Source organism: Microcaecilia unicolor, chromosome 13 (assembly GCF_901765095.1).
Source record: "Microcaecilia unicolor chromosome 13, aMicUni1.1, whole genome shotgun sequence".
Classification (NCBI taxonomy): Eukaryota; Metazoa; Chordata; class Amphibia; order Gymnophiona; family Siphonopidae; genus Microcaecilia; species Microcaecilia unicolor.
Genome location: NC_044043.1, coordinates 65,552,719 through 65,579,574, shown reverse-complemented (window position 1 = coordinate 65,579,574; position 26,856 = coordinate 65,552,719). Strand labels below are relative to the sequence as shown.

Here is a 26,856-nt window from a genome sequence, read left to right as displayed (position 1 = left end):
AATGCTGTATGTCTTGACTCAATTACTTTTTCATTCAGATAAGATTGATTGGGAACAGCAATTTCCATAAGCATATCAAACAACTTCACTTTATCCTCCCATAGGTGATGAGGTAACACAACTGACCTCCAAACCACAATCCTGTAACTACGCTCAACCAAATTTCAAAACACACACTGAACCCAGTCCAAAAACTGCTTTGTTAGAACAGTCAAAACATATGAAACAGGGATCCCACAACAGACTTCCAAGACCAACAAACATCAGACCTATCTTCTGACAACTTTGACACCCTTAGACGGAACTGCTACAGAAACAAAAAAAAGAGTAAGACAAAAGTAGTGGGTTAAATAAAAGGAAGAGGCTAGAATGAAGGTCATGGCATGTGGCAAGCTATTCTGAAAAAGAAACCTAGGACAGTGGGTCCCAAACCTGGGCCTGGAGGCACCCCAACCAGTCAGGTTTTCAGGAACCACTCACAAATTTAAGATTACTAATGGTTTGTAGCAGAAGCAGATGTCTACAGTGCTGTACACACAAAGCAACTAGTTATTCACTTAGAACTGATCTACCAGAAACAGTAAAATTGTCTAAAACTGAAAATAAGATGTGTGCAACCATCATATTCTTCCAAAGCACATGTGACAAAGACATGAGAAAGTAACAGGCTGAGCCCAAATATAAAGCAACTGAAATGTAGTATAAATAGTAAACATTTACTGTAAGATGCTATAAAATCTATATTGGAACAACTGCTGTTAATTTCCTTTCTTTGAGTCCTACTAGAGCAGTAAATTGTGTCCCTACCTACCTGAGGATGGAGGGAGATAAAATCTGAACTTTTCCCAGTGAGGACATTGGTAGAAGGGCTGCTCCCTGCTGGCATCCTTCAGTATTGCTTTGCTCAAGCAATATAGTATCTAGACCAAAACACTTTCCTGTTACTGAAAACCTCTGCAGAACATAATGACATGACCATAATTCCCTGCTTCAAGTAAGGCAGGTGTCTTCCAGGGTGGGTCTCAACTGGTCCCTTAGGACTCAAGGAAAGGAAATTAACAGGATAGAATTTCACCTTTTTGTCTCAATAGACCAGAGGTCCTCAAGACAGACCAGCCAGTCAGGTTTTTAGGATACCCATAATAGAGAAAGCTAATAAAAAAATGTATATCATCTTATTTTCTTTTCTATCTTTTGATTTCTCTCTATTTATTACCTTCAAAAGTAGACTAACATGGCTACCACACCACTGTACTCAAGAATGATTAAGAAAGGGATAGAAAATATGACCAAGAATATTATAATGTCTCTGTATTGCTCCAAGGTGCAACCTCACTTTCAGTATTGTGTGGAATTCTGTCAGCCATATCTCAAAAAAGATATAGCAGAAAAATTTCAAAGATGGGTGACCAAAATGATTAAGATGTTGGAACTCCTCTTGAAGAAAAGAGAGCTGAGGGGAGAAAGGATAGATATCTACAAAAGCCTGAGTGGAGAAGAATAAATATAAATTAATTTACTCTTTCAGAAAGTACAAAGGCACACTCCATGAAGTTACATGGTTAATATTTTAAAACAAATAGAAGAATATTTTTCTACTTGTTGAAAAGTCTGAAACGTGTTGCTGGATGATGTAGTAAAATAGCATATCTACATTTAAAAAAAAAAAGGTTTGGACAAGTTCCTGGAGGAAAAGTCCATAAACTTCTATTTAAGGTAGACATGGGGAAAAGTTGCTACTTATTCCTGGGGGCAATAGCATAGAATCTTGCTACTCTGTGATTGTCAGGTACTTGTCACCTGGATTGGCCACTATTGGTCACCCAGTATCCTGCTTCCATTGGTCTGACCCAGTACAGTAGTTCTTATGGGCTAAATTCCAAACCCTACTGTGGGAAGGCCAAAATATCAGGCATGGTGCTTTCCACAGTGAAGTATGCCTCTCAAAGTACCAGCTCTCAAATAGTCTTCACCAATGCACATAAGCCATAGAGGTGGAGTGTCTCAGCTGAGTAACTTTATTCTGTAGTCAGTGCCTGGAGGTCCAAGCCATAAGTGAGCTAAAACCTCTATGAAGATGAGACCCTGCTGGAGGATCTCAGAGATTCTTAGTAAAGGAAGAAGGAGGCTCTCCAGGAGGCACTGAAGGTCTGTGTACCACTAAAATCACCAGCAAGGGATGCCTTGCCACCTGCTGCAGCGCTTTACTGATCAGAGGCCAAAGGGGTACACAAAGCAAAGGTAATTACCCGTAGCAGGTATTCTCCGAGGCCAGCAGGCTGATTATTCTCACAATTGGGTCGGCAATCTGTGCTGGCCAGGGAACTGGCATTTTTCACATAGCAAAAAATTTGCTAGAGCCTTCTGCGTGTGCTGTGTGTCGAACTGCACATGGGCAGAGTGTCTTCCCGCCAGTTAATCGTTTAACTTTGTGGCACATAATCACAAAGGCATTTTCAATCTGATAATACAAGAGCCCAGTTAAGCAACAGGTTATTTTGAGTTAGTTGTCACTGGACCAAACTTGCTTTCCTTGTGCCTTCATCATCCAGTTGGATAGGCAGTGCCTTAAAAGGTGGAGGATAATGGATTTTGTTTTTAATTGACATTTACATTCCATATTATCCCAAGGAAACTTGGGTTCAATGTGGCTTTCATTTGAAAATACAGTGAGACAGAATAATAGAATTCAGTAATATCATGGGAGCAAGTCGATGGATATGTCTGAAACATTTAGCAAAGATGAGATTACCACATGTACCCAGCTGCTTATTTAAAAGTCTGTCCTTTAATGTTGCTGTATGTTCAGAAATAGCCATAAGTATAGACACTTAAACATTATCACATGCACACACCAGAACAGGCATCGATACACATGCTGCAAAAGTAAACATCAATTTCTACAGCAAAACACAGTTTAATCCAAATTGTTTAACTACCCTACATAATTAACTTTGTATGAACTTCACAGCTAATAATGTGCTGCTCACAATGTATTTTAGGAGTGTATTGTTTGCCTTCATAATAAAATCATACTCTATCTACAAACACAACTGGGAGGAGAAAGATTTTTTTTTAAATGCTTTGTACAACCACACAGACTTTAAGAAGAAATACATATATACAGAATTGGGCAAAGTTGGCATATTTAGACTGACTCTGGACAGAACTTCTGCATGAACGAAGCTCTTCCCCTATTATTCAGTACCAGTCTTCGAAATAGTAGTAATAAAAAAATGAAATGTATTTTAATAATACACCACTGCATTGCACAAAAAAGGTGCAGTTCCCACATACCATCTTTTTCTTTTGATGTATGCACGGGGGGGGGGGGGGGGGGGAGATGTTAAATGCTCCCAGGTTTCAATCTAATTAATGTTAAAAAAAAACAAAACAACAATCTTTGTACTTATAAACTCGGAATGTTGCGCCATAACATGATATCTATGTCGGTGACCCTTTACTAGATGAAAGTGAGGCAGCCTGGACAGAGAAATCATATTAATTTGTTAATTCTGTTTAACTTTGGTTCAGTCCTGAAAGTGGTAGAATGCCATCTGGTTTTAATTACTCAAATGTCTAGCTTTTGCTAGACTAGAGGTCAGAAAGGTCAGCGAGAAATAAAACTTTCTTTGTCCCTTTTTGAGTGATGGATTGTTAAGACTAGTTCATAGGCATAATAATAAAACCACATCTGGATGCCATTCTAAGCAAGGCATACTGGACAGTCTCGAGGGGATCAGCAAGCAGGCAGTTTTAAAAGATTAGGCTGAATGCTGTTTAAATAATTCTTGATAATTTAGATTTTGTCATAAGGAATTCTGATTTCTGCTTATTTTAAAATATGTTTTATTCTGTTTAATTAATAAGTTCTATTTCTCTATGTAAAATATCTTTTCAATTCAGTGTCTGACTTTTCAAGTGAGATTTGTCTGCAGTTTAAGAGGTCATCATCTGGTTTGAATTATCCACAGTCCTAGCTAGGTGAAAGAGGTCAGGAAAAGTCAACTCTTCTCCTTGATTGATTATAGCTAAGCAAGATTAGCCCCTTAATGAACCCAGCTAGTTATGAAGTTAGCTGGGAATCTGAGAATTTAATAATAATAAAATGCAGGAGATAGATGCCACATTGTCTAGTTTGAGAGGCCCCAGGTCATAGGTCAGTTTAGGAAATATCTGAAACCTATGTAACTGATATTTTGAGTAAATGTGTAGAGATAATTAGTTCAAGACAGGGTAATCAATCTATTCCTTACCATCTGGTGAGAAAGGGGGGCTAGAGGGGTTTAGGAACAATATATAAATGAGAACAGAAGCAGCTTAGGTTAGACGAGAAGGAACCAAGACAGGAGAGCCAAGACACAGAGAGACGAGAGAAAGAGCTAAGACACAGAGAGCTAAGAGAAGAAGAGGTCTAGCGCTGATGTCCTACTTTGTTTGCTGGCAAATAAAAAAGATTTCTCTCTCATTCTGGTGTGTGGTGTTTGACTCCTGAAGTACCACAGATTCTGCTAACAATAGTGGTAATTCCTGCATCAAAAGCATCTATGCACGAATACAACGCCTACTAGGGAGTCCATATAACCAGCCCCTCCAAATGACACACTGATTACGATTTAGAACAAATTAGTACTGTAACCAATGGAACCGATACTTTGTGTACATCCGTATGCTGCACAAACCGACAGGTTTTGAAAATATGTGAGATAAAATAAAAATGCTACCAATGATAACGACAACGTGAATGCACCAACTGGCAAGTTTTTGGTTTTTTGTTTTTTTTTGCCTTGTTTTGGGTGTACGCCGGGAACCAGATAACACAACTTCAACCTGTTGACGTCATGCCGTCTCCTGTTCTCAGTGATCTAATCCCTAACCTCCTTGGGTTAGCCCCGCCTCCTCAACGCAACTTCCTTTTCTAAGTGGGCGGGACGTGGCCGAGGGAGAAAGAATAGCGTCAGAGGGAGGCAGGGCTCCGGGAAACTGTGAGGTTGAGCGCGGGCGATTCAGATATGAGTTTGGAGGTAGGTTGTGATGAGGGAGAGGAGGGGGGTGTGGGGACTGTCAAACGTGAGCGACTTGGTATTCTCTGTATGTGTGTCGTGGGTAGCTGTTTCCGGAGAACGAGATTAAAAAATGATCTCCACAGTGGCTGGGCCCTTCATCAGCATCCATATGACGCTTACGATCTACTGTGTCCTGGTTTCTCTGAGCTTATTTCGCAGGAGGCAGCAGGACGTAGCAGTCTTTGAGCCCCGTGGGTGATCAAGGTACCGCAGTAATTAAGAGGGTATTTTCAAAGCACTTACACTTATAAAGTATCATAGTAACTTATGAAACTTTGTAAGGCCAAGTGCTTTGAAAATGAGGCCCTTCTAAGTAACATAGTAGATGACTGCAGAAAAAGACCTGCACGGTCCACCCAGTCTGCCCAACAAGATAAACTCACATGTGCCATTTTTTGTGTATACCTTACCTTGATTTGTACCTGTCTTTTTCAGGGCACAGACCGTATAAGTCTGCCCAGCACTATCCCCACCTCCCAACCACCAGTCCCGCCTCCCACCACTGGCTAAGCTTCTGGGGATCCCTTCCTTCTGAGCAGGATTCCTTTATGTTTATCCCATGCATGTTTGAATTCTGTTACCGTTTTCCTCTCCACCACCAAGTCTTGTTCAGAGATGCTGGCAGCTGCACCAGTGCAGTGTCTAAAATTGTGCTATCTTAGGTGGATGACTAGTTTAAACGCCTTGTGCTCAAAGCCAGCCCTGCTCAGGTTTCTCTCTGTGAGATAGTAAGTAGTGTTATAACAATTCAGGGTGCTATCATATATGGGTCTTGTATCCTAATCCACAGCAAGTCCTTCAAAACTCAAACATCAGCAGCCATGCTGTTATATTTCTAGAATGTGACTTTTCAACTGACTATACTAATTAAGACTTTAAATATGCCAAGTCTATGGGTGCTTGAGTTATACTAGTTTGGGACAAGCTCTGTCAATGTGTCCAGGCATGTGTAGTAACTTTGTGTTTAGCACCCCGGGTGTTTTTAAAAATTTGACTTCTGTGAATAAGCAATCCATTTCTCTCTACTTTCTGGCACATTGATTTGGGCAAGAAAAAGGTAAAGAATAGTAAAAATTAAATAAATACAAGTGTCAATTAAGGCATCCTTTGTTTGTTTATTTAAAACTTGATATATGCCTTTACATAGCAATAGGTGAAAGCGGTTAACAAAGTATCAACGTAAAATCATGAAAGGAATGCCATTCTGATAGGAAAGAAAACAATTATTCAAATACAAGTTAAAAGGAGTAATAATACACAACAAAGATCACAAAAACACAGTTAAAAATTGTCGGTCATGGTGTGTGCAGTCCAAATCAGGAGATATAATTATTCAGCATTCGTTTAAAAGCCAGTTGAAAGAAGCAAGTCTTTACAAGCTTTCTAAATTTTGGAAGGGAGAGTTCCAATAGTAAAATTTTGCCTTACCCGCTGATAATTTTTCCTTTAGTATCAGCAGATGTGGTACTAAAAAATAAAATGCTGAATGCTGAGTCGACTCGTATCGTGCTTGTTTAGGAGATGGGAGCCACAAATGATTAGTGTCAAGTAAGCGGAGAGAACGAGGTGGCGTATAGGGAATAATCAAACATGAAATATGTGCAGGACTACCAGAACAGAGTGTCTTAAAGGTCAAAAGAAAACAAAACTGGTAACAATGAAGTTCATGAAATAAAGGAGTAACGCGATTGTAATGTTTTGCTTTAAACAACAGATGAATTGCAGCATTTTGCAGGGTCTGGAGTCAACTTAGTTGGAACTGTGGAAGACCTGCATAAATAGTTGCAATAATCAAAATGGAAGATAACGAAAGCACGAAGTAAGGTGTGCATGGATTTAAAGTCTAAATAATGTTAGATGGAACGCAAGCGATGCAACTAGAAAAAGCCAGATTTCAGATGGGACTGGAGGGAAGAATCTTAAAATGGTTCAGCTTGCTCTATACTAATCCCCTGGCAATCATAAAGATAAATGGGGCTTATTCGGAGCCGATAGGGCTGGGTAGGGGGACGAGGCAGGGGTGTGCGGTATCGCCCCTGTTGTTCGCAATATCCATTGAACCATTAGCACAGAGGATTAGAGAACACAAGAGTATACGGGGGGTGGTTAGAGGTAAGAGGGAGCACAAGATTATGCTGTTTGCGGATGATGTATTGCTGACCTTGGCACAGCCTAAACAATCGCTACAGTGGGTTACAGAAGTGATCTTGCAGTATGGGGAGCTCTCGGGCTTTAAAATTAATACCACTAAGTCCGAAATACTTAATCTTACGGTTCCGCAGAGGGAGGCCCAGGAATTGCAGAAATTATACCCATTTAAATGGGCAGCGAGGGCAATAAGGTATCTTGGGGCTATGATTACCCCAAGAATAGAGCTTTTATATCAAGAAAACTTCCCTAAGAAGGTCAGGGAGCTTTTTGAAGAACTGGATAGGTGGGAGGGCCTCACGATTTCGTGGTTGGGTAGAATACATGCGGTAAAAATGATGCTCCTGCCGAAGCTGCTTTATTTATTTATGGCGCTTCCAGTTCCCATACCGCGTATCTTTTTCCAGCAGTTGACTAAAAAGGTTTTTGCATATATTTGGAGGAAGCGGCCACCCAGGGTGCGAAGAAGTGTAATGTACCAAAGGCCGAACAAAGGCGGCATGGGGGTCCCAAATTTTTTTCTCTACTACCAGGCAGCGCAACTGCGGGTATGCGCAGAATGGTACCCGACCAATACCAAAAAGTGGCTTCACTGGGAGCGAGCATGGATGGGGACTAGATACACAGGGGACGCACTCTGGAAACCGAGAAAGGAACTCTTAAAGATAATTGAGAGGGTTCCGTTGGGCTTGAGCCACATCTTACATACCTGGCTTCAATTAAGAAAGCGGGCTTTCCCAGAAAGAGAATATTTCCAACAGATGGCAATACAAGATGCTCCAGGGTTCCCCTTGGGGAGGGAGGAGAGGGTATTTCAGATCTGGGCCAAGAGGGGTCTTTACCAACTGGGGCAAATTTGGGTCAACGGAGAGATGAGGTCATTTGAGGAGTTGCAAGATGAGTACGGATTGGAGGAGAGGGACTTAGTTTATTATAACTGCATCAGAAATTATATACTTAAAAGAGCTAGGGATGAATTGGAGTTGGCAGAGACGGAGGTGGAAAAGGCAATGAGACAAGGAGGGGGTAGGGGTGGCATAACGAGGATATATAGAGCTCTGCTTCTGCTCTCGTCCCCACTGGGATTCTATACTAGAAAATGGGAGGAGGAACTACAGGGTAACTATACGGAAGAGTGGTGGACACATAGCTATAGACACCTATTGAAGCCCTCCATTGCCCAGCCTATGGCAGAGAATGGGTATAAGATCTTATACTGGTGGTACTATACCCCAGTTAGACTACAGAAATTCTGCCCACAAATGTCGACAAATTGCTGGAGGGACTGTGGAGGGAAAGGCACATTTTGGCATATATGGTGGGAATGCCCAAAGGTTCAAAAATTCTGGACGGAGATCATGGACAGGGTGAAGGAAATGACTGAGATTAGCTATCCGAAAACGGCAGAGAGTTGTCTTCTGCATGTACGACCTAGCAAGAGCCCCATACATAGTCACAAGCTGGTCATCCATGTCTTAGGAGCAGCAAAATTAGCGCTCGCTCGGGCCTGGAAGCAGCAGGAGACTCCAGCCATGCAGGTGGTGATGGGCGGGTTACATCACCTGTATCAAATGTCAAAGTTGACGGCATTGCGAAAAGGTCAGCTTCAAAAGTTTCAAAAAGTATGGGATGCATATGAACAATGGAAAGGAGTGGAATGAGGCAGGATGATGCACACCCGAGGGGGGGGGAGGGAGGGGGGAAGAATTGAAGGGGAAAAGAAATGAGCATATGAGCTGTACGATCTGCATTGTTTGTATGTAGTTGATGTAATAAGTTTATCAGAAGCTTGTATCAGTAGAGGTTGTTTATTTTTGAAAAACCAATAAACAAATATAAAAAAAAAAAAAAAAAGCCAGATTTCACAATATTAGAAACTTGCTTTTCAAGTAAAATTTTTGAATCAATCTGAATTCCTAAATAAAGGAAAGAGTCAACAGCAATAATATGTCCAAAAAATTCTAATTGAGTCAAAAGTGTGCTAAAGGGACTGGTAATCTAGCATGCCACTGTTTTTGCTGGATTCAGTACAAGTTTATGGGATGATAACCAAACAGTGCAGAAAGTGCCTTATAAAGGGGCTTTAAATCTATCAAATATGGTGATGTAGGGTATATCAAAAGTATATCGTCGGTGTAAATTAAAAATCGAATATTGTAATCTTGTAGTGTTGCAAGAGGACCGAGGAAAATATTGAAAAGCAGTGGTGAAAGAATTGAGCCCTATGGAACACCACACGATAAATTATAACTGAGACGTATATCATTTGTAGTAGATACAGAAAATAAATTGTTGTTAGGAAAGATTTGAACCATGCAAAGTTGTACCAGATAAACCTATAAACTGAAGACGATCCAAAAGCAATGAATGATCCACTAAAGGTGGTTAGCTTGGCAGAGTTTAAAAAGGGGTTGGACGGTTTCCTAAAGGACAAATCCATAGACCGCTACTAAATGGACTTGGGAAAAATCCACAATTTCGGGAATAACATGTATAAAATGTTTGTACGTTTGGGTAGCTTGCCAGGTGCCCTTGGCCTGGATTGGCCGCTGTCGTGGACAGGATGCTGGGCTCGATGGACCCTTGGTCTTTTCCCAGTATGGCATTACTTGTGTACTTATGTACTAAGTGAAATGCAGCTGATAAATCTAAAGAAACAAGGAGAGCAATTTCTCCCCTTTCTTGAATGAATTGAAGATCGCTAACCAGTGTAGTCACTGTAGTTTCTGTACTGTGTAAGGGCAAGATATGTTTGCATGGGGAGGGTGACAGGCCAAGCTCAAATTAGATGTGGGAGTGGGGGAAAAACTGGGGGAGTGACACAGCAGAATTAAGGAGAAAAATCTGAGGTCTGGAGTGAATATATGGGGGACTGAGAGAGAGCTATAGGGTGATTGTGCAGTGGAGATACTGAGAACAATGTGAAGTAGGTCTGAGACAGTTGTGCTGGGGTGAGTGCCTTGGGAGTTGTACGAGAATGTTTGAGGTGGAGGTATGTGCCAGGAGGATTTGAGAGAATACTATGGGTATGTGTGCAGGGTGTGGGAATTTAAGGACATGGGAAGGGATGTTTCAGAATGAGAGAGTTAGGGAAAGCTGTTGGGCTGCGTGTGCCCGGGGTGTCTGAGAAGGAAAGGAATAGAGAAAAAACTGTGAGTCTTGCTGGGGGATTTCCACCATGCAGACGGTGCAGCGATTGAACCTGTGGAAGGAGATAGTGAGAATGCATGAAATGTCTTTTTAAGTACTACTTAACTGAGATGTGTTGTTCAGTTTCCTTCCCTTTATTTTGCAGAGACTGAAGGCTGCTGTTCATTACACAGTTGGCTGTTTGTGCCAGGAAGTTGCTGAAGAAAAAGGGATTGAATTCAGCAAACAGACCATTGCAGCTGTCTCGGAGATTACTTTCAGCCAATGCGGTATGGATTTCTTAAAAGGTCTACATTGTTTGTGCTAAATCCATCCCCCCAAATCACAGATGATGATCATCGGGTATTGAGGCATGATTTCAGAAACACAATTATAAAAGCTCCTCATTGCTGACAGCTTTACTGAGAGATAGACAGCCTTGAAGTGCCTGATCACAGTACTTTTGTGCAGAGACGTTAATTTTGATTTTCAAACCTGATTGTTACTTTGTTTTGGCAAACACATTTTGAAACATTTCGATCCCTTTTGAGACGAAATTGTTTTTTGTTTATCAAGGGAAATAGGGCTTTCATGGAAGGTGATGTCAATCAAAATCTGACGTAATTGATGTTAGGATATGCTGGATGCTTCCAAGTGATCTGCATTAACTGCTATTGGATAATCATTAGTTGGACTTGGCATGGCTGTTCTTATGCAGTCTGATGGTTTCTAACTGCTGTAGAAAAGCTGCTGCTTTACCATCACATTCTAAGTAAAAGGACAGAGAGCATCACAAGAAATAGGAAGTATGGCTACTGTACTATAGTATAAGAATGAGCACTTTTTCCTCTTCTGTGTGAGAAAGAAAAGGATGTGATGGGGGAGGGTGAATGGACCAGATTATAAGGGAAGAAAACCAAAGAAAAGGACATCTCCACCCACATCTGTCCTCTTCTCCCTTTTCACCCACCAGTCTGTCTGCCTTACTCTTCCCCCTTGCTAGCCCTAATTTTCCTGCTCTTCTGTACCCTTCTCCCCATCTTCAAGATGCCTTCTCATTCATCCCACATCCAAATATGCTGATTTCCCCCTCTCCCCCATCAAACTGCTTTGCATTTATATTGGGCAATCTTCCAAGCTTCACATGTAGCTGTAAGTCTGTGTACCTTTTTTGTGGGCTTTGCATCAGTTCTCAGAAGGAAAGTTTTCCCTTTAAATATTGCCCAGGAGGGAATAAGTGTTTGTGCCCCCCCCCCCCCCCCCCCCCATTTTTTTTGGCTGGTATTTTTACACAGAGTTTTGAAAATGCAAAACTATGCCCCAGTGTAACTCTGCCCTTTGTCTCTGGGTATGTGCGTTGTTGAACTTCGTGCAGATCTTTGCTTGAAGAAAGGGTAGGTAATTACAGTCTATTTACCTGGCTAAATAATTCTTTAAAATTTCCTTCCCAAAAGTATTATAAATGATGCGAATGTGCCACAGAATGACCCCCTGAACTGCCACAGGAAACCAGAAGCTGTGGTCGTGCTGATATCAGTTCTGCTCTGTTCCTAGCAAAGAAATTCCGTAGAATGTAGCCACAGCCTCTTGGTTCCTCCATCAACTTGGGGGTAGATTCTGGCATAAGAGTTAGAACATTTTACATAAATGTGAATGTATTTTGACAAATACAAATATAGTAATTCTTCAACTGAGGTATTTGATGTGAAGGAGTTAAGGAAGAGAATATCATGGGGATGAGAGAAAAAGGGAGACTCCCTGCTGCCTCTGCAGTGATTCTGCAAGTACTGATTAATTTCCAGGCACAAGGGCTGGATTTTGCATCACACCTCTAAGATTCTACTGCTGGGGACTGTCCTCAGGATAAAGAAAAAATTAAATGGAAAGGGGGCAAAAAAAAAGAAATATCTGCAGAGACTGCTGCCACTTCATGCATTGGTGCTGAGGTTTAGCATCTGTCTCCATAGTGGGGCACTTCTCTGTTTGAAAGGGTTTTCTGCCCATTTGGAACATAAGTGTGGTGTGTATTACTTTGAATACAAAATAGGTGCTTTCATAATAAGTACAGCTGTTTTTATATACTCTTTTTACAATGATTTTCAATAATAAATTTGAATCGGAAAAGTATCTGCTTTTCTTTGAAATCAGTATTGGGCTTACTCCCATACAGAAGCATTTTCTGTTTTCATATACCTGAGGAGCAGTAAAATGACTTGTGGTTTTTTTTTTTCTTTCAGAGATTTTTGCAAAAGACCTCGAAATGTTTGCAAGGTGAGTGGGTCCTTTGGCAGCTCTTCACAGTGCAAGAGCCACGTCCTTCTCAGCATTTTCTGAGATGGTGGCTTTTGTGCGTTGGATGCTTTTTTACCTCTTCGGTCTGTGTTGGATATCACGTGCCCCAACATTCTCCCCAGTTTGTTGAACATTCGCCTGTTGAGGCTAATGGCTGTTTTTTGCTTCTCACCTTCAGTCTGAGTCAGCTTCATAATTTTTAGGAAATAAAGAAAAAAAACCCATTATGGATTGAAAATGAGGCAAAAAAAAACCCACCCCTTGCCTGTTTCTGCCCTCAGAAAGGGGTTTGTTTATTGTGTTGTGTTTAATGTAATTCTATGCAGGTGGAAGGATAATGGCTGTGCAAAGCTTTCATTTGCCTGACTTGTTCCAAGTAAATAGGGTACTGAAGGAGGGCAAAAGTAGGCGTTTTCTTTCAGCCCTAAAATGAGCACCACAGGTGGCTTACGCTTTGCTGGTTCACTTAGAGCCATGTAATGACATGTGACTGCTATTGTCTCTGAGACTGAGAGCTGCATTTAAGAAGCGCTTTGTTAAATGACTAATATCACTCCATAGCTGTTGAATCCCTTTTTGTTAAGGAACGGACCTGGTCCTTAGCCAGATTACTCCTTGCAAAAATGTATTCCATTTGAAAAAACTCTTCTTGAGTAGTGTGTAGAATGTATATAGCTGTGTGTTTGCATGTGACTGCTGGGAAGTACATAATATATCTCTAATTTTACCAACCATTTCATGTTGCAGAGAGAAGGGTCACAGATCTACACTTTTATTTACTTGTATTGTTTCTTGATGATTGTCATTGTGTCTTTCTGTTCACCTGTGCAAAACTATGATTGTCAGTTGACTTCAGATTCATCAGATATAGTTGATCCCGTCCTGGGTTGACCACTTTGCATGCATTCGCAACTAGGGATCTTCTGTTTATCCTAGGATTTCTTAAGCTGCCATGAAAGGACATTCTCCAGAGACAAGGCAAGGGAATGCAGACACACTCTGACGTCATCTGACGGAGCTTTGCATGCTGGCATTATCTCAGCTCAGAGAAGTCTTAATTAGAAGCCTCTGAGCATGTGCGGGGGGCTCCTGCGCTGACTCAGACCCGCTTCTCCATCTTCAACATCCACCGAATGTGCAAGTTCTGTTTTGCATCTTGTTTTCATCTTCCCAGTGCTTCAGCATTATTTTTTATTGCCTTTGTGTACCCTATGTGTTCCATCATTTTATTCTTTATAATAGTTCCCACTATTTTACCTGGCACTAACATCAGGCTTTCCGGTTTGTAATTTCCCGGATCACCCCAGAACCCTTTTTAAAAATTGGCGTTACATTGGCCACCCTCTAGTCTTCAGGTACTGTGGACCATTTTAACGACAGGTTACAGATTACTAACAGCTGATTTAATGTTTGAGTACCCTTGGATGGATGCATGCCATCCAGTCCAGGTGATTTACTAATCTATAATTTGTTGATTTGGCTCGGTATGTCTTCCAGGTTCACCAAGATTTCTTTCAGTTCTTCTGCATCATTACCCTTGAAAACCATTTCTGGTACAGATAGATCTCTTGCATTATCTTCCGTAAAGACCAAAGCAAAGAATTAATTCATTCTGTCCGCTATTGTCTTGTCCTCCCTGAGTGCCCTTTTGCTCCTTCATGATCTAATAAGGCAAGCCTTGAGGTAGTCCTGTGGATGAGGGCCAAAAATGGTAGCTTCAGAAGGCTCTTCTGTCCAGAAGGTCTCCATACGCCAGGATTTAGAGGTTCACCTCCCTGCTGTTGAGGTTTCTTCTGGGGAAACTGGTGTGGTGGAGCTTCCTGGATCCCCCTGAGTGGATGATGATGACCATGGATGCCAGTCTGTTTGGCTGGGGGCTTTTGTCATGAAAGATGGATCCAGGACAAGTGGTCACCTTGGGAGGAGGACTGGATCATCAGCCATCTAGAGACAAGGGCTATCTGCTTAGTGCTCCTGTATTTCCATTCTTTCCTGGAGGGAAAATGTTTTTTTGCTATCAGATAATGCCATGGTGGTAGCCTGTATCAATGAGCAGAGGGGCTCAGCTGTTCTGAAGGTAGTGTGTCTGTGCCAGTGGGCAGAGAGCTACCTTTTAATTCTGTCAGCTGCCCACATAGCAGGGACATCCATTGTACAATCAGACTTTCTGAGCTGACATTCCTTGAATCCAGGGGAACAGGAGCTGAGTCTGCATGCCTTCCAACAACTGGTGGAATATTGGGGTCCAGCCTGCTTCAATCTCATGGCCTCCGGGCAAAACACGCTTGCCTCTGCAGGTACAGGGATCCTAGCACAGAGGAGATCAATGCGCTGGTGCAACCCTCGCCCAGCCTGGAACCAACGTATGTGTTCCCACCCTGGCTATTGGTGGGCAGGTTGATAAATTGGGCTCTCTAGCCATCCGTTCTTGGTGATTCTGGTGGCCCTTGATTGGCCTTGCTATCCATATTATGTTGATCTGCTGCGTCTCCTGCCTCTGCCCCTCCTTGGTCTTGAGGTCTTCTGTGACAAGATGCGTCTCCTGCCTCTGCCCCTCCTTGGTCTTGAGGTCTTCTGTGACAAGAGTCCAGTCCTGATAGAAGGCCCCTATCCTTTCTGACTTACGGCCTGGCCCTTGAGAAGTGCCATTTCAGGTTTGCAGCAAGTCCATTTCTTTGGCATAGATTTGGATTTGGAAGTTGTTTGAGAGCTGGTGTTCAGGGCAGCAGCTTTCTCCTTGTTTGGCTTGTTAAATATTGGAAATGCTGGCCTTTCTGTACAGAGGGCTTGAGCAGGGTTTAGCATTCAATTTTCTTAGGGTACAAGTGGTGGCTCTCTTCTATTATTGGAGTAAAATTCAGGGCTGCTCATATGATTTTGGTAGATATATGTAAATATCTGAAATCCCTGTAGTTTCACTGTAAATCCTCCTCTCTAAGATATCACAAGGAGATGGTCAGGTCATTTTAGAATAATTAGTGTGTTCTTTATTGTAGGAACTTGTCAATATAGCTGGTCTGTCCCAGCATTGCGAAGGATGCACTTTGAGAAAACATGTACGAGTTCTTTCTCTGTAGTAGGTCCAATGTTCTGGAATTTGCTTCCGATGAATATTAGAACTACTACACATGCAATGCAGTTTTAAAAAAAAACTTAACGCATTATGTGTTTGTCAGAGCTTATTTAATGTAAAATTTAAATTAGCAGGTAGGCATGTGAATTTGATTTAAAGAAGGGATGGGCAGAGGAGAATGATGTGTTATGATGAAAAGTTTATTTTGTAGAATTTGTATTTTTAGTGTTTTGTTTGCTGGGCAGACTTCTACAGTCTGTGCCCTGAGAATGGCAAGGACAAATCAAACTCGGGTATCACATACCGTGTAAAATGAATTTATCTTGTTGGGCAGACTGGATGGACTGTTCAGGTCTTTATCAGTTGTCATTTACTATGTTACTATGTTTGTTTAGCTATGATATTATGTATTTTAAAGATTATCCGCCTGATATTCAGTGCTATTTAACTGGCCAGGAAAGGCTCCCGGTTGGCTAACTAACCTTAAGTCAGCTAAGTGCTAATGTTCAGCACAAGATAGCCGGCTATCTCGGCTGAATATTAGTCTTAGCAGCTAGCCCGGTCTCTGGTTATGCTGCGTGACATAGCCAGTTAGTGCCAATATTTGTCAGCTGACCAGCTAAGCTTAATGGCTAGATAGACCCACATTGAATATTGGCTTAACTGGCTATGTTCATAGCGACCAAAAAAAACCCCTGGAAATTCAGTGCCAGTCACCGGATATGGTTCGGAATCAAATTTCTGGGTTTGCCACTGCGGTCTGAATATCGGCCCCTATGTACGTTGTTTGTACTCCACTTATGTTTATAGAAAGAAAGGTAAGATAGCAGAAGCAAAAAGGAAATTTGTCTCTACACAATATGAAACAAATTCTCTAACGGGGATGATCAGAAGCAACACCGGCGCTAGAGGCTGTTGGTCGCCCACTGAACCTCCAGCCCCTGTGTTTGACAGGTTTGGGCTTTTGACAGCCCAGACCTGTCAAACAAATGCAGGAGGATTGTGCTGAGCGCATGCTCAGGCACAATTCTCCCGCACTTCTACCCCATGATCAGAGAGAATTGCGTGCTTAAATTTGCATGCAATTATCTCTGATCATAGGTCTAATAACGCCCTGTGCTGTTCCAGCTCTATTTTTGGAGTGCTGTTTGGAACAGCGCGGCGTTTTGATCATCTGTCTAAGTTACATACCTGGTGGTAAGCTAATGGATTAGCTTTGTCCTTTTTTATTTATACACAAATGTTTTAATTTGCTCAATCTACAATTCTCGGCAGAGAACAGAAAAAAACATACAGAATAGTGTCACAAAAACAACATACTGGACATAATCAAAATATTAGAAAAAGCTTAAAATAAGCCAAATATCTAACGTCTTATATTCAAATTTTCACCAAAGGCATGCTGGAATAAAACAGTCTTCAAAGACTTTTTAAAGGTCAACAGGTTCCTCATTGATCTTGGAGAGGAGAGCAGTGCATTCCAAAACTTTGGTCCAGCACTATAAAATATATAAATATATCTGGTAACACCACTAATTTATCTAAGATTGTTTGGAAATTATTTATTTCCATATCATCAAGCTGATCAATCCATAGACTGGTGGGTTGTGTCCATCTACCAGCAGGTGGAGATAGAGAGCAAACTTTTGCCTCCCTATATGTGGTCATGTGCTGCCGGAAACTCCTCAGTATGTTCTCTATCTCAGCAGGTGGTGGTCACACACAGCAGCAGCTCTGGCTAGGCCTCCAAGCCTAATCCTTAGGTTTTGTTGAGGCCTGGGGTTGAGGGCTCTTTTGAGCAAGTGCAAACCTGGTGGTGCCAGGTCCCTCCTTTTCTCCCCCCTCCCGCTGGCTCCGTTTAAAAAAAAAAAAAAAAAAAAAATTTTAAACGTCTTTAAAGGCGTTTAATTCGACGTTTCTTTAAACGTTCATTGCAGCTACTCACTGGGACACCAGTTCGTTACAGCTCGGAGCGGCAAGCAGGTAATTTTACCTTTTTATAGCGGGCAGGGGGTTCCCCGATTCTTCTCCTCGTGGCAATGGCGTCGGAGGGCGAGGGCGCAAGGGTCGCTCCCCGGATCGCTGGAGCGCTTCTAGAGGGGATGCGGGGGTTTTACAACCTGATTCGCCCTTGATGGGTGATAGTTTAGTGACCGATGAATGTCCCGGTCGTTCCTCCGGCGTGGCGGTTTTTCCCCGCCATAAACGCCCATCCCCCGCTCCTCGCCTCCGCCATCTTGGCCGGCCACGCGGCTCGGACGGCTTCTTTGGGGCCGCCCTTGAGGTTGGAGACATTAATGCCATGAACGCCCTTAATTTGGGCGACGGCACAAAAGCGGCTAAAGTTAAGCGCCGTTCTTCCCGCGCGGCTCCTTCACGGAGTTTCGCACCGGACGCCATTTTGGATGCGCAGCATGTCTCTCCCCCGCTATTGCGAGCGCCGGTTGAGAGTGCGTCTAGGGCTGTTGCCCAGGCTGCGGAAGTGCACAGTCTGGGGGGTTTCTCCCCCGAGTTTGTTTTGCTGCTGCATCAGGCTTTCCTCATGCAAAACGCTGCCCCTGCTCCCTCTTCTGATAAAGAGGTTGAGGTTCCCAGAGGTAAACGCCCTCTGGTTGATTTCCAGGCCTTGGAGGACTTTTGTCTCCTCCGATGTAGATGAGGGCAGCGTGTCTGAGGTCTCCCAACGATCCTTTGCGGATTCCTTGGAGGAGATAGATCCCCGCTCGGATGGAGCGGATGACCCCTCTGCAGCGCGGCTTTTTAGCCCAGAGGATTTGCCCAACCTGTTGTTACAGGCCATGGACACTTTGAAGATTTCCTCTCCGGAGGACGTCTCTCCCTCAGCCCCTGTTGGCTCTGCCATTATGCTGGGGACGAAGCGCCCACCTAGAACCTTCCACGTGCATGATGCCATGCACACCTTAATTACGGCTCAATGGGATGTCCCGGAAACGAGCCTTAAAGTGGCTAGGGCTATGTCCCGCCTCTATCCTTTGGCTGTGAGTGAACGTGAGGCCTATCTGTGGCCTACCGTGGATTCTTTAATCACTGCGGTGACTAAGAAAACGGCGTTGCCGGTGGAAGGTGGCACGGCCCTAAAGGACGCCCAAGACAGAAGATTGGAGGCGGCCTTAAGGTCGTCCTTGGAGGCAGCTGCTTTAAGTTTGCAGGCCTCAGTTTGCGGCTCCTATGTGGCCAGGGCGTGCCGGACTATGGTGCAGCGGGCTTCCCCCTCGGATCATTCCTTGAGGGCTGATTGGCCGGCCCTGGAATCGGGCTTAGCCTATTTGGCAGACTTGCTGTATGATGTCTGGAGAGCCTCAGCTAAAGGCATGGCTCAGACAGTCTCTGCGCGGCGGTGGCTTTGGCTGAAACATTGGTCTGCTGACCACGCCTCTAAATCCCGCCTGGCTAGATTGCCTTTTAAAGGCAAGTTGCTCTTTGGGGTCGAGCTGGACAAAATCGTGACCGATCTCGGCACGTCTAAGGGCAAGAAATTACCAGAGGTCAGGGCTCGGGTTAGTACTCGTCCCGATACCTCCATACCGCCCGGGCAAGTCGGGTTCCTCTGCCCCCTCTTCCTTCAAGAGGAATTTCTCCCCCAAGCAGCATTCCTTTCGCAGAGACCGCCGTCCCGGAGGTGCTCCCTCCGGTCCTCCCCCAGGGTCTCGTACCCAATGACGGGGCCTTGGTCCACGCCCCAGTGCAGATTGGAGGACGGCTGTCCTCGTTTCTGGGCGAGTGGATCACTATAACTTCAGACGCGTGGGTGCTGGAAGTCATCAGAGACGGCTACAAACTAGAGTTCTGCCAACCCTTAAGAGACGGGTTTGTACTCTCTCCCTGCAAGTCTCCGGTCAAGCTGTGGTAGTGCAGCAGACCTTGGACAACCTGATCCGCCTGGGTGCGGTCGTTCCGGTGCCAAAAAATCAGATTGGCAAGGGACGTTACTCCATTTACTTTGTGGTTCCAAAGAAAGGAGGTTCTGTCCGGCCTATCCTCGACCTCAAAGGGGTCAATCGGGCCTGGAAAGTGAGGCACTTTCGCATGGAGACTCTCCGCTCTGTTATAGCGGCAGTGAAGGCAGGAGAGTTCTTGGCTTCCTTGGACATCAAGGAAGCGTACCTGCATATTCCCATCTGGCCTCCTCTCCAACGCTTTCTGCGTTTTACAGTCCTGAGACGACACTTCCAGTTCAGAGCCCTCCCTTTCGGGTTGGCTACTGCTCCGCGGACCTTTTCCAAAGTAATGGGGGTCATAGCGGCCTTCCTGCTAAAGGAAGGAGTACAAGTCCATCCTTATCTGGACGACTGGTTGATCCGAGCCCCCTCTTATGCAGAGTGCGGCAAAGCTATGGACCGGGTAGTTGCTCTTTTGAGCTCCCTGGGATGGATCATCAACTGGAAGAAGAGCCAGCTGCGCCCGACTCAGTCCCTGGTGTATCTGGGAGTTCGATTCGACACCCAAGTGGGCAGAGTGTTCCTGCCAGACAATCGGATTGTCAAGCTTCAGGCTCAGGTGGACTAGTTCCTAGTAGCCTCTCCTATTCGGGCTTGGGACTACGTGCAGCTGTTGGGCTCTATGACGGCCACGATGGAAGTAGTGCCCTGGGCCAGGGCTCATATGAGACCACTACAGCTATCTCTGCTGCTGCGCTGGACTCCGATGTCGGAGGATTATGCTGTGCGCCTTCCCGTGGACCCAGCAGTGCGCAAGGCGCTGAGCTGGTGGACGCAGACAGACAAGTTGTCTGCAGGATTGCCTCTGGTGACCCCGGAGTGGATTGTCGTCACGACAGACGCCTCTTTGATGGGCTGGGGAGCCCACTGCTTGGGAAGGACAGCGCAGGGGCTCTAGTCTCCTGCAGAGGCAAGTGGTCTATCAACCTCCTGGAACTCAGAGCCATTCGCTTGGTGTTATTGGAGTTCATCCCGGTACTCGTGTTGAAGCCTGTACGGGTCCTGTCGGACAATGCCACGGCTGTGGCCTATCTCAACCGCCAGGGAGGTACCAGAGCGCCCCTCTAGCCAAGGAGGCTATGAGTCTTTGCCAGTGGGCGGAAGCGAACCTGGAGCAGCTTTCAGCGGCCCACATTGCCGGAGTCATGAATGTCAAGGCGGACTTTCTCAGTCGCCATACCTTGGAGCCCGGAGAGTGGCAACTATCTGCTCAGGCGTTCTTGGACATCACGAAGCGCTGGGGCCAGCCGAGCCTAGATCTGATGGCGTCATCGGCCAATGGCCAAGTGCCGCGCTTTTTCAGCAGAGGACGGGACCCTCGATCCCTGGGAGTAGATGCTCTTCTCCAACAGTGGCCGACACAAGAGCTCCTCTATGTGTTCCCGCCCTGGCCCATGTTGGGCAGGGTGCTAGACCGGGTGGCAAAGCATCCCGGCAGGGTAATCCTGGTGGGTCCGGATTGGCCCAGACGTCCCTGGTATGCGGACTTGTTCAGGCTCTCAGTCGACGATCCTCTGCGGCTGTCAGTGGAGCAGGGCCTGTTACATCAGGGTCCCGTGGTGATGGAGGATCCCTCTCCCTTTGGTCTTACGGCCTGGCTATTGAGCGGCAGCGTCTGAGGAAGAAGGGCTTCTCAGACAAGGTCATCGCCACTATGCTGAGAGCGAGGAAGCGCTCTACTTCTACTGCTTACGCCAGGGTTTGGCGTATCTTTGCAGCATGGTGTGAAGCAGGCTCACTTTCTCCCTTCACTGCTCCAATTTCTTCAGTGTTGGCGTTCCTGCAAGAAGGTTTGGAGAAAGGCCTGTCGCTCAGTTCCCTTAAAGTCCAGGTAGCGGCTCTGGCTTGCTTCAGGGGCCGCCTGAAGGGTGCTTCCCTGGCTTCGCAGCCAGATGTGGTGCGCTTTCTCAAGGGAGCTAATCACCTGCGCCCTCCTCTGCACTCAGTGGTGCCTGCGTGGAATCTCAACCTGGTGCTAAGAGCATTGCAGAAGCCGCCTTTGGAACCCTTGTCGAGGGCATCTCTGAAAGACCTGACGTTGAAAGCAGTCTTTTTGGTGGCTATCACTTCAGACAGAAGAGTTTCCGAGCTCCAGGCGCTCTCATGTCGAGAGCCTTTTCTGCAGTGCACTGAGGCAGGAGTGACTATTCGCACAGTGCCTTCCTTCCTGCCCAAGATTGGTTCTCGCTTCCATGTGAATCAGCAGCTCTGTCTCCCTTCCTTTCGTAGGGAGGACTACCCAGAGGAGTACTCCGCTCTTGAATATCTGGATGTGAGACGAGTCATCATCAGTTACTTGGAAGTGACCAATGATTTCCGGAAATCGGATCATCTGTTTGTCCTGTTTGCAGGTCCTCGTAAGGGTCTGCAGGCTGCTAAGCCTACAGTGGCAAGATGGGTCCAGGAAGCCATTGCAGCGGCTTATGTGGCCGCGGGGAAGGTGCCGCCTATCCAGCTGAAGGCTCACTCCACGAGAGCTCAGGCGGCCTGGATGGCAGAGGCCGGATCCGTCTCCTTGGAAGAGATATGCAAGGCGGCAACGTGGGCTTCGGCTCATACATTCTCCAAGCATTACCGTTTGACTGTGGCTGCACGGGCGGAGGCCCGGTTTGGAGCTTCAGTGTTGAGGTCAGGGATTTCTATGTCCCGCCCTGGGTGAGTACTGCTTCGGTACATCCCACCAGTCTATGGATTGATCAGCTTGATGATATGGAAGGTAAAATTATGTATAATCATACCTGATAATTTTCTTTCCATTAATCATAGCTGATCAATCCATAGCCCCTCCCAGATATCTGTACTGTTTATATTCTGGTTGAATTTTAGGTTCAAGTTTAGCCTTCAGTTACTTCAGGAGGACTTCGTGTTCAAGTTCTTCTTTCACTTGGATTCTTCAAGAGTTGAGACGACTTTGTGTTACAGTGAGCTGCTGCATTCCTCTCCCCTCCGTTTTACGGGGCTGGATTGAGACATAAATTCTGCCGGCACTCCCTCCCGCTTCGTGCGGCTGTAGGGCAGCTTTGTACCCCTCCCGCTTCGGCGGTGTTAGGGTCAGTCAGCTCCTCCCGCGGTTGCGGTTGCAGGATAAGCCAGATCCCCCCGCATCGGCGGGTGTGGTGTCCCTCCCCCGCTCCGCGGGGATGAGCTGGACGGATTCCCCTCCCCCACTTGTGTGGGGATGAGCTGGGTTAATTCCCCTCCCCCGTTTCGGCGGTGGTGAGCTGGGCAGAGTGTCCCTTCGTGGGTGTAATTCTCTAAGTGCTGAGTCCTGCGGATGGAGCTTTGATATCGACATACTGAGGAGTTTCCGGCAGCACATGACCACATATAGGGAGGCAAAAGTTTGCTCTCTATCTCCACCTGCTGGTAGATGGACACAACCCACCAGTCTATGGATTGATCAGCTATGATTAATGGAAAGAAAATTATCAGGTATGATTATACATAATTTTACCTTAGTCTGTGGTGCCATCTAATGGATGCAAATTCAAATAGCAGATATTTGGATAAATTGTTATTAACTTCAAAAGATCTAGAAAAGTTACATTACTAATTGCATAGATTATAATTTTCTATACACCTCATTAATTCTTTATCAAGGCTTAAAATTAGAAAACTGTGTGTTTACAGTGCATCAAGGCTTGAACCTGTGCTGTTCTGTACTTGGGAAGTGAGACACAGTTGACCTAAGAATTCATTTCCACGAGGAACACCTGTAGTCAATGGTACAATAAAATTCTAACTGGGCTTTCAGTGAGAGCTGAGCTGCATGATTCCTGTCCAAAGGACTGTCATTGCAGTGCCTGGGTAATGAGTTGGAAGGGGCTGTAAACCAGCAGAATAAACTTTCAGGAGTCTGGCTTTGTATTGTCCTCTTTTTCTTCCATCCCCAGACACGCAAAGCGGAGCACAATTAACACAGAGGATGTAAAGCTTTTAGCCCGAAGAAGTCGATCTCTGGTAAGAGAAATTCTTCATATCGATATCGGCAAGATTCCCTCTTTCCCAAATCACATTGGCTCCTCCAGCCACTACGATCTAAATTTTTCCCTTCAGTCAAGAACCAATTTCTTTAGTGGCTAGGCTTTACAAGGACAAATGCAATATGGTTTTGATGTTCTGTTCCTGTCTTCCTTGTAAATTTTTTTAATCATTTAGTCAGAAATCACCTCTCCAGCTTTTACTTTGTTACTCCTGCAAAAAGATGAGGAAGATATAGTTCTAATTTGTTTTTCTTTCTGTGGAAATCACTCAGGAGCCCCTCTCACTCCCACACACTGTTCAGTTTAACAATTTTCCTCGGCTATGTTTTGCCTATATCATTTTATCAAATAACAGGGTTTAAATGTTGATATGGCAAAGAAACTTTATTTCGTACATCTCTGTTTTTTCAGTTTGGAGTTGGATTTTAGATTTCATTACCTTTCCAAATTGTGTTCAGGTACAGTAGGTACTTCCATGCCTAAGAATGTACAGTTGCATTTTGTAACTTGGGCACTGGAGGGTAACACGGCTTTCCCAAGGAGCCATTGGCCTGGCCATGGGAGAGGTTTTTACTTTGGATATGATATATACCTGAACCTTTTCATTACTAGTATATCCAGTGCTTCCTGTGGCTATAAGTAGTACAAACACAGAGACTACCAGTATGCATGCTGAAGCCATTTGCAGGTGCTTTACAGTGATCTCACTGATATTGGTCCTGGGATTGATTTTTGGCCTGGACTCTTGCTGCATACGAGGTGGCGGGGGCTGAATTAGTTCTTTCAGTTCTAACTGAGCCAAATCTAGAAATACCTCTACCTCATAAGTACACCTGTGCAATCAGTTCTTAGGTCTTGAAGAATTTGTGCTATTAGCCATTCTTGATGGTTTCCGGATAATAACAGAGTAGAGAAAAGAATGATTACTGTGTAAAGATCTTCCAGGGCATTTGCCATACTGAAATTGTGATTTATTTTTTTTTCTAAGCTAAATTATATCACCCAAAAAAGTGAGGAACTTGCATCCAGTAACCAGGAGCAGAAAGAGAAGAAGAGAAAAAAAAATATGGCTGCATCAAAGGGAAGAAAAACATCTGAAGCACAGGTGCAACCCATGATGGCAGTCAGTGAGGAACTCAACACATGAGCTTATCAGACAGGACAATCTTTCCTTCCTTCCCTCCATGCAGAGCAGTAAGACTCCCCATGCAACACTTGTTTTCATGGTTGTCACCTAGATGACATCCTACTGCTTCAATTCTGAAAAACAATGGTGGTGAGGGAGAGTGAAAGCTGACCCTTACTTTCCCAACCCTCTTGACAGCTGCAGAAGAGTTCCCTGACTCTTATTGACAGATGTAGGATTTGAACAGGGAGACATATGGTGTGCACTAACGGGGAGCTTCCAAAATTTATTTGTGTACAAAAATGACAATAGCTGCTGTGTTAACCACAATGTAAAAGTTCACCTGTTTGAATAAAAAAAATGTTTTTCCTGCTAAGGTTTTGGTTATGGCTTGTAACAGTCAGAGCCACTGAAAAGTCATTGCAGCTGTGGGGTTGGGGTGTGAGCTCTGGTTTGTGCTGGTTTCTATCATCAGTTCCAAATTGTGTTCAAGCACTGCAGAAAGCTCTGAAGTAAACACACAGATCTGTTGCTGAGGTCTGTTGGGTGTTACTAATAATTGTGACACTATTCTCCTGACAAGATGCTGGGTGAAATGGACCAGTGGTCTGACCCAGCGTGACCATTTTTACGTTCTTAAATATAACTTCCTAAAGAAAATAAGGTTATCAATACTTTGGGACAGTAATTCAAATTGGATCATATGGTATCCTAAGATCATAACTAGTCTGACAAATGAATACAACAGGTTACAACTGTTAATATGTGTCCCAGCTTGAGACCCATCCACTGGAATAGTGGTGGGCCGAGTTATATAGCTTAAACTGCTGAAAAACACTGACTAGGCCTGAAGATCAGATGATGGCCTTATAGCTGAGAGCCTGCAAGAGCAGGACTGCTTGGTGAGTCTTATTGAAACCTGGTACAACTTTCAAATTCAGTGTAAGAGTTAAGATGAAGGAGTAAATGGCAGAAATGGTAAAAAGTTTGGTTCATAAGATGGAGTCTGTCCTTATAAGATGGCTCCCAGAGTCACAAGATACAAAGAAACTGATCTCTCTATATTAGGAAAGATGTTTACAAGTCCGTAAATTGGCGTTATTAAGTAATCTCAGAAAGGAGGGGCAGGTGGGCACCTGACCTGCGGTTAAGTATGATTCATAGATGAAAAAAAAATTAGAAAAAAAGTCTTTCTCCATTGAGTTGTATGGACTGCAAATGCTTTATAAGGACTGTGCATCTGAGCTAGAGTCTGAGTCCTTCCCCAACTTGAGTCGGATGACGGCGAAGCTACGGTCTGTTGAACCCAGAATTTGACTGATGTGTGTAACAGCTGGCAGATTCATTTGGTGAGAATAAAAGACTACCTGTATCACTAACTTCTCTAGTCTCAGTTTCAATCTCTTCCTTCTCTTCAAACTGTTTCACATAAATACTATACACATAAGTAAATTATCTTTCACTCATGTAGACTTTATGTGGGAACATAAATGGCCAAAGATTCATCTAGATCCTAAAAGACAGAAAGTCGAGGTCATGGGAGTTAGATTTGAATTGCGCCTTCTGTCACCCCCCCTACACCTCCGTGTCCAAAGGCACTCCTTTGGACCCCGATTCATCTCACTGTGGAAAGGGGTTTCGCGGAAGTTTAGGGAGGGGTGGATAAACAGACTCCTAAGAAAACACAACAGAGGCCTGAGTAAGGAATATGAAGAAAAATAAAAGCAATCAATGTGTAATCAATGCAGGGGATATCTATCTTATATAAGCAAAAACACTCATGAATAAAAATTCAGTTTACAAAGATTAAGTATGATTTAAAAAAGAAATGCTGGCAGAACAGATATGAAACACATTACCTGATGCAGAATTCAGACCAGTTCAAAAACCTCTTCTGTGGACGCTGGCCTAAATGCTGCTTGAAACACTTGCCAAAGTAGCCTACAGAATTTTGTACATTAGATGCACATTATATTTATTTATAATTTATAAACCATCTTACTGGAAAAACAGTATTCAAAGTGATGTACACAGTTGATACACATTATATTTATTTATTTGTAGCATTTGTATCCCACAT

The 26,856-nt window shown here is 44.2% G+C and overlaps 1 protein-coding gene across 1 annotated transcript; it reads left to right on the top strand.

Annotated features, from left to right (window-relative positions):
- The first annotated feature begins 4,932 nt into the window (after nucleotides 1-4,932).
- LOC115482567 (centromere protein S-like) lies at nucleotides 4,933-25,152 on the top strand. The gene is made up of 5 exons (XM_030222459.1): nucleotides 4,933-5,024; nucleotides 10,510-10,633; nucleotides 12,581-12,614; nucleotides 23,561-23,627; nucleotides 24,639-25,152. Exons 1-5 carry the CDS (start codon nucleotides 5,013-5,015, stop codon nucleotides 24,795-24,797), a joined length of 396 nt encoding a protein of 131 aa, XP_030078319.1. The 5' UTR covers nucleotides 4,933-5,012; the 3' UTR covers nucleotides 24,798-25,152.
- The last annotated feature ends 1,704 nt before the right edge of the window (nucleotides 25,153-26,856 follow it).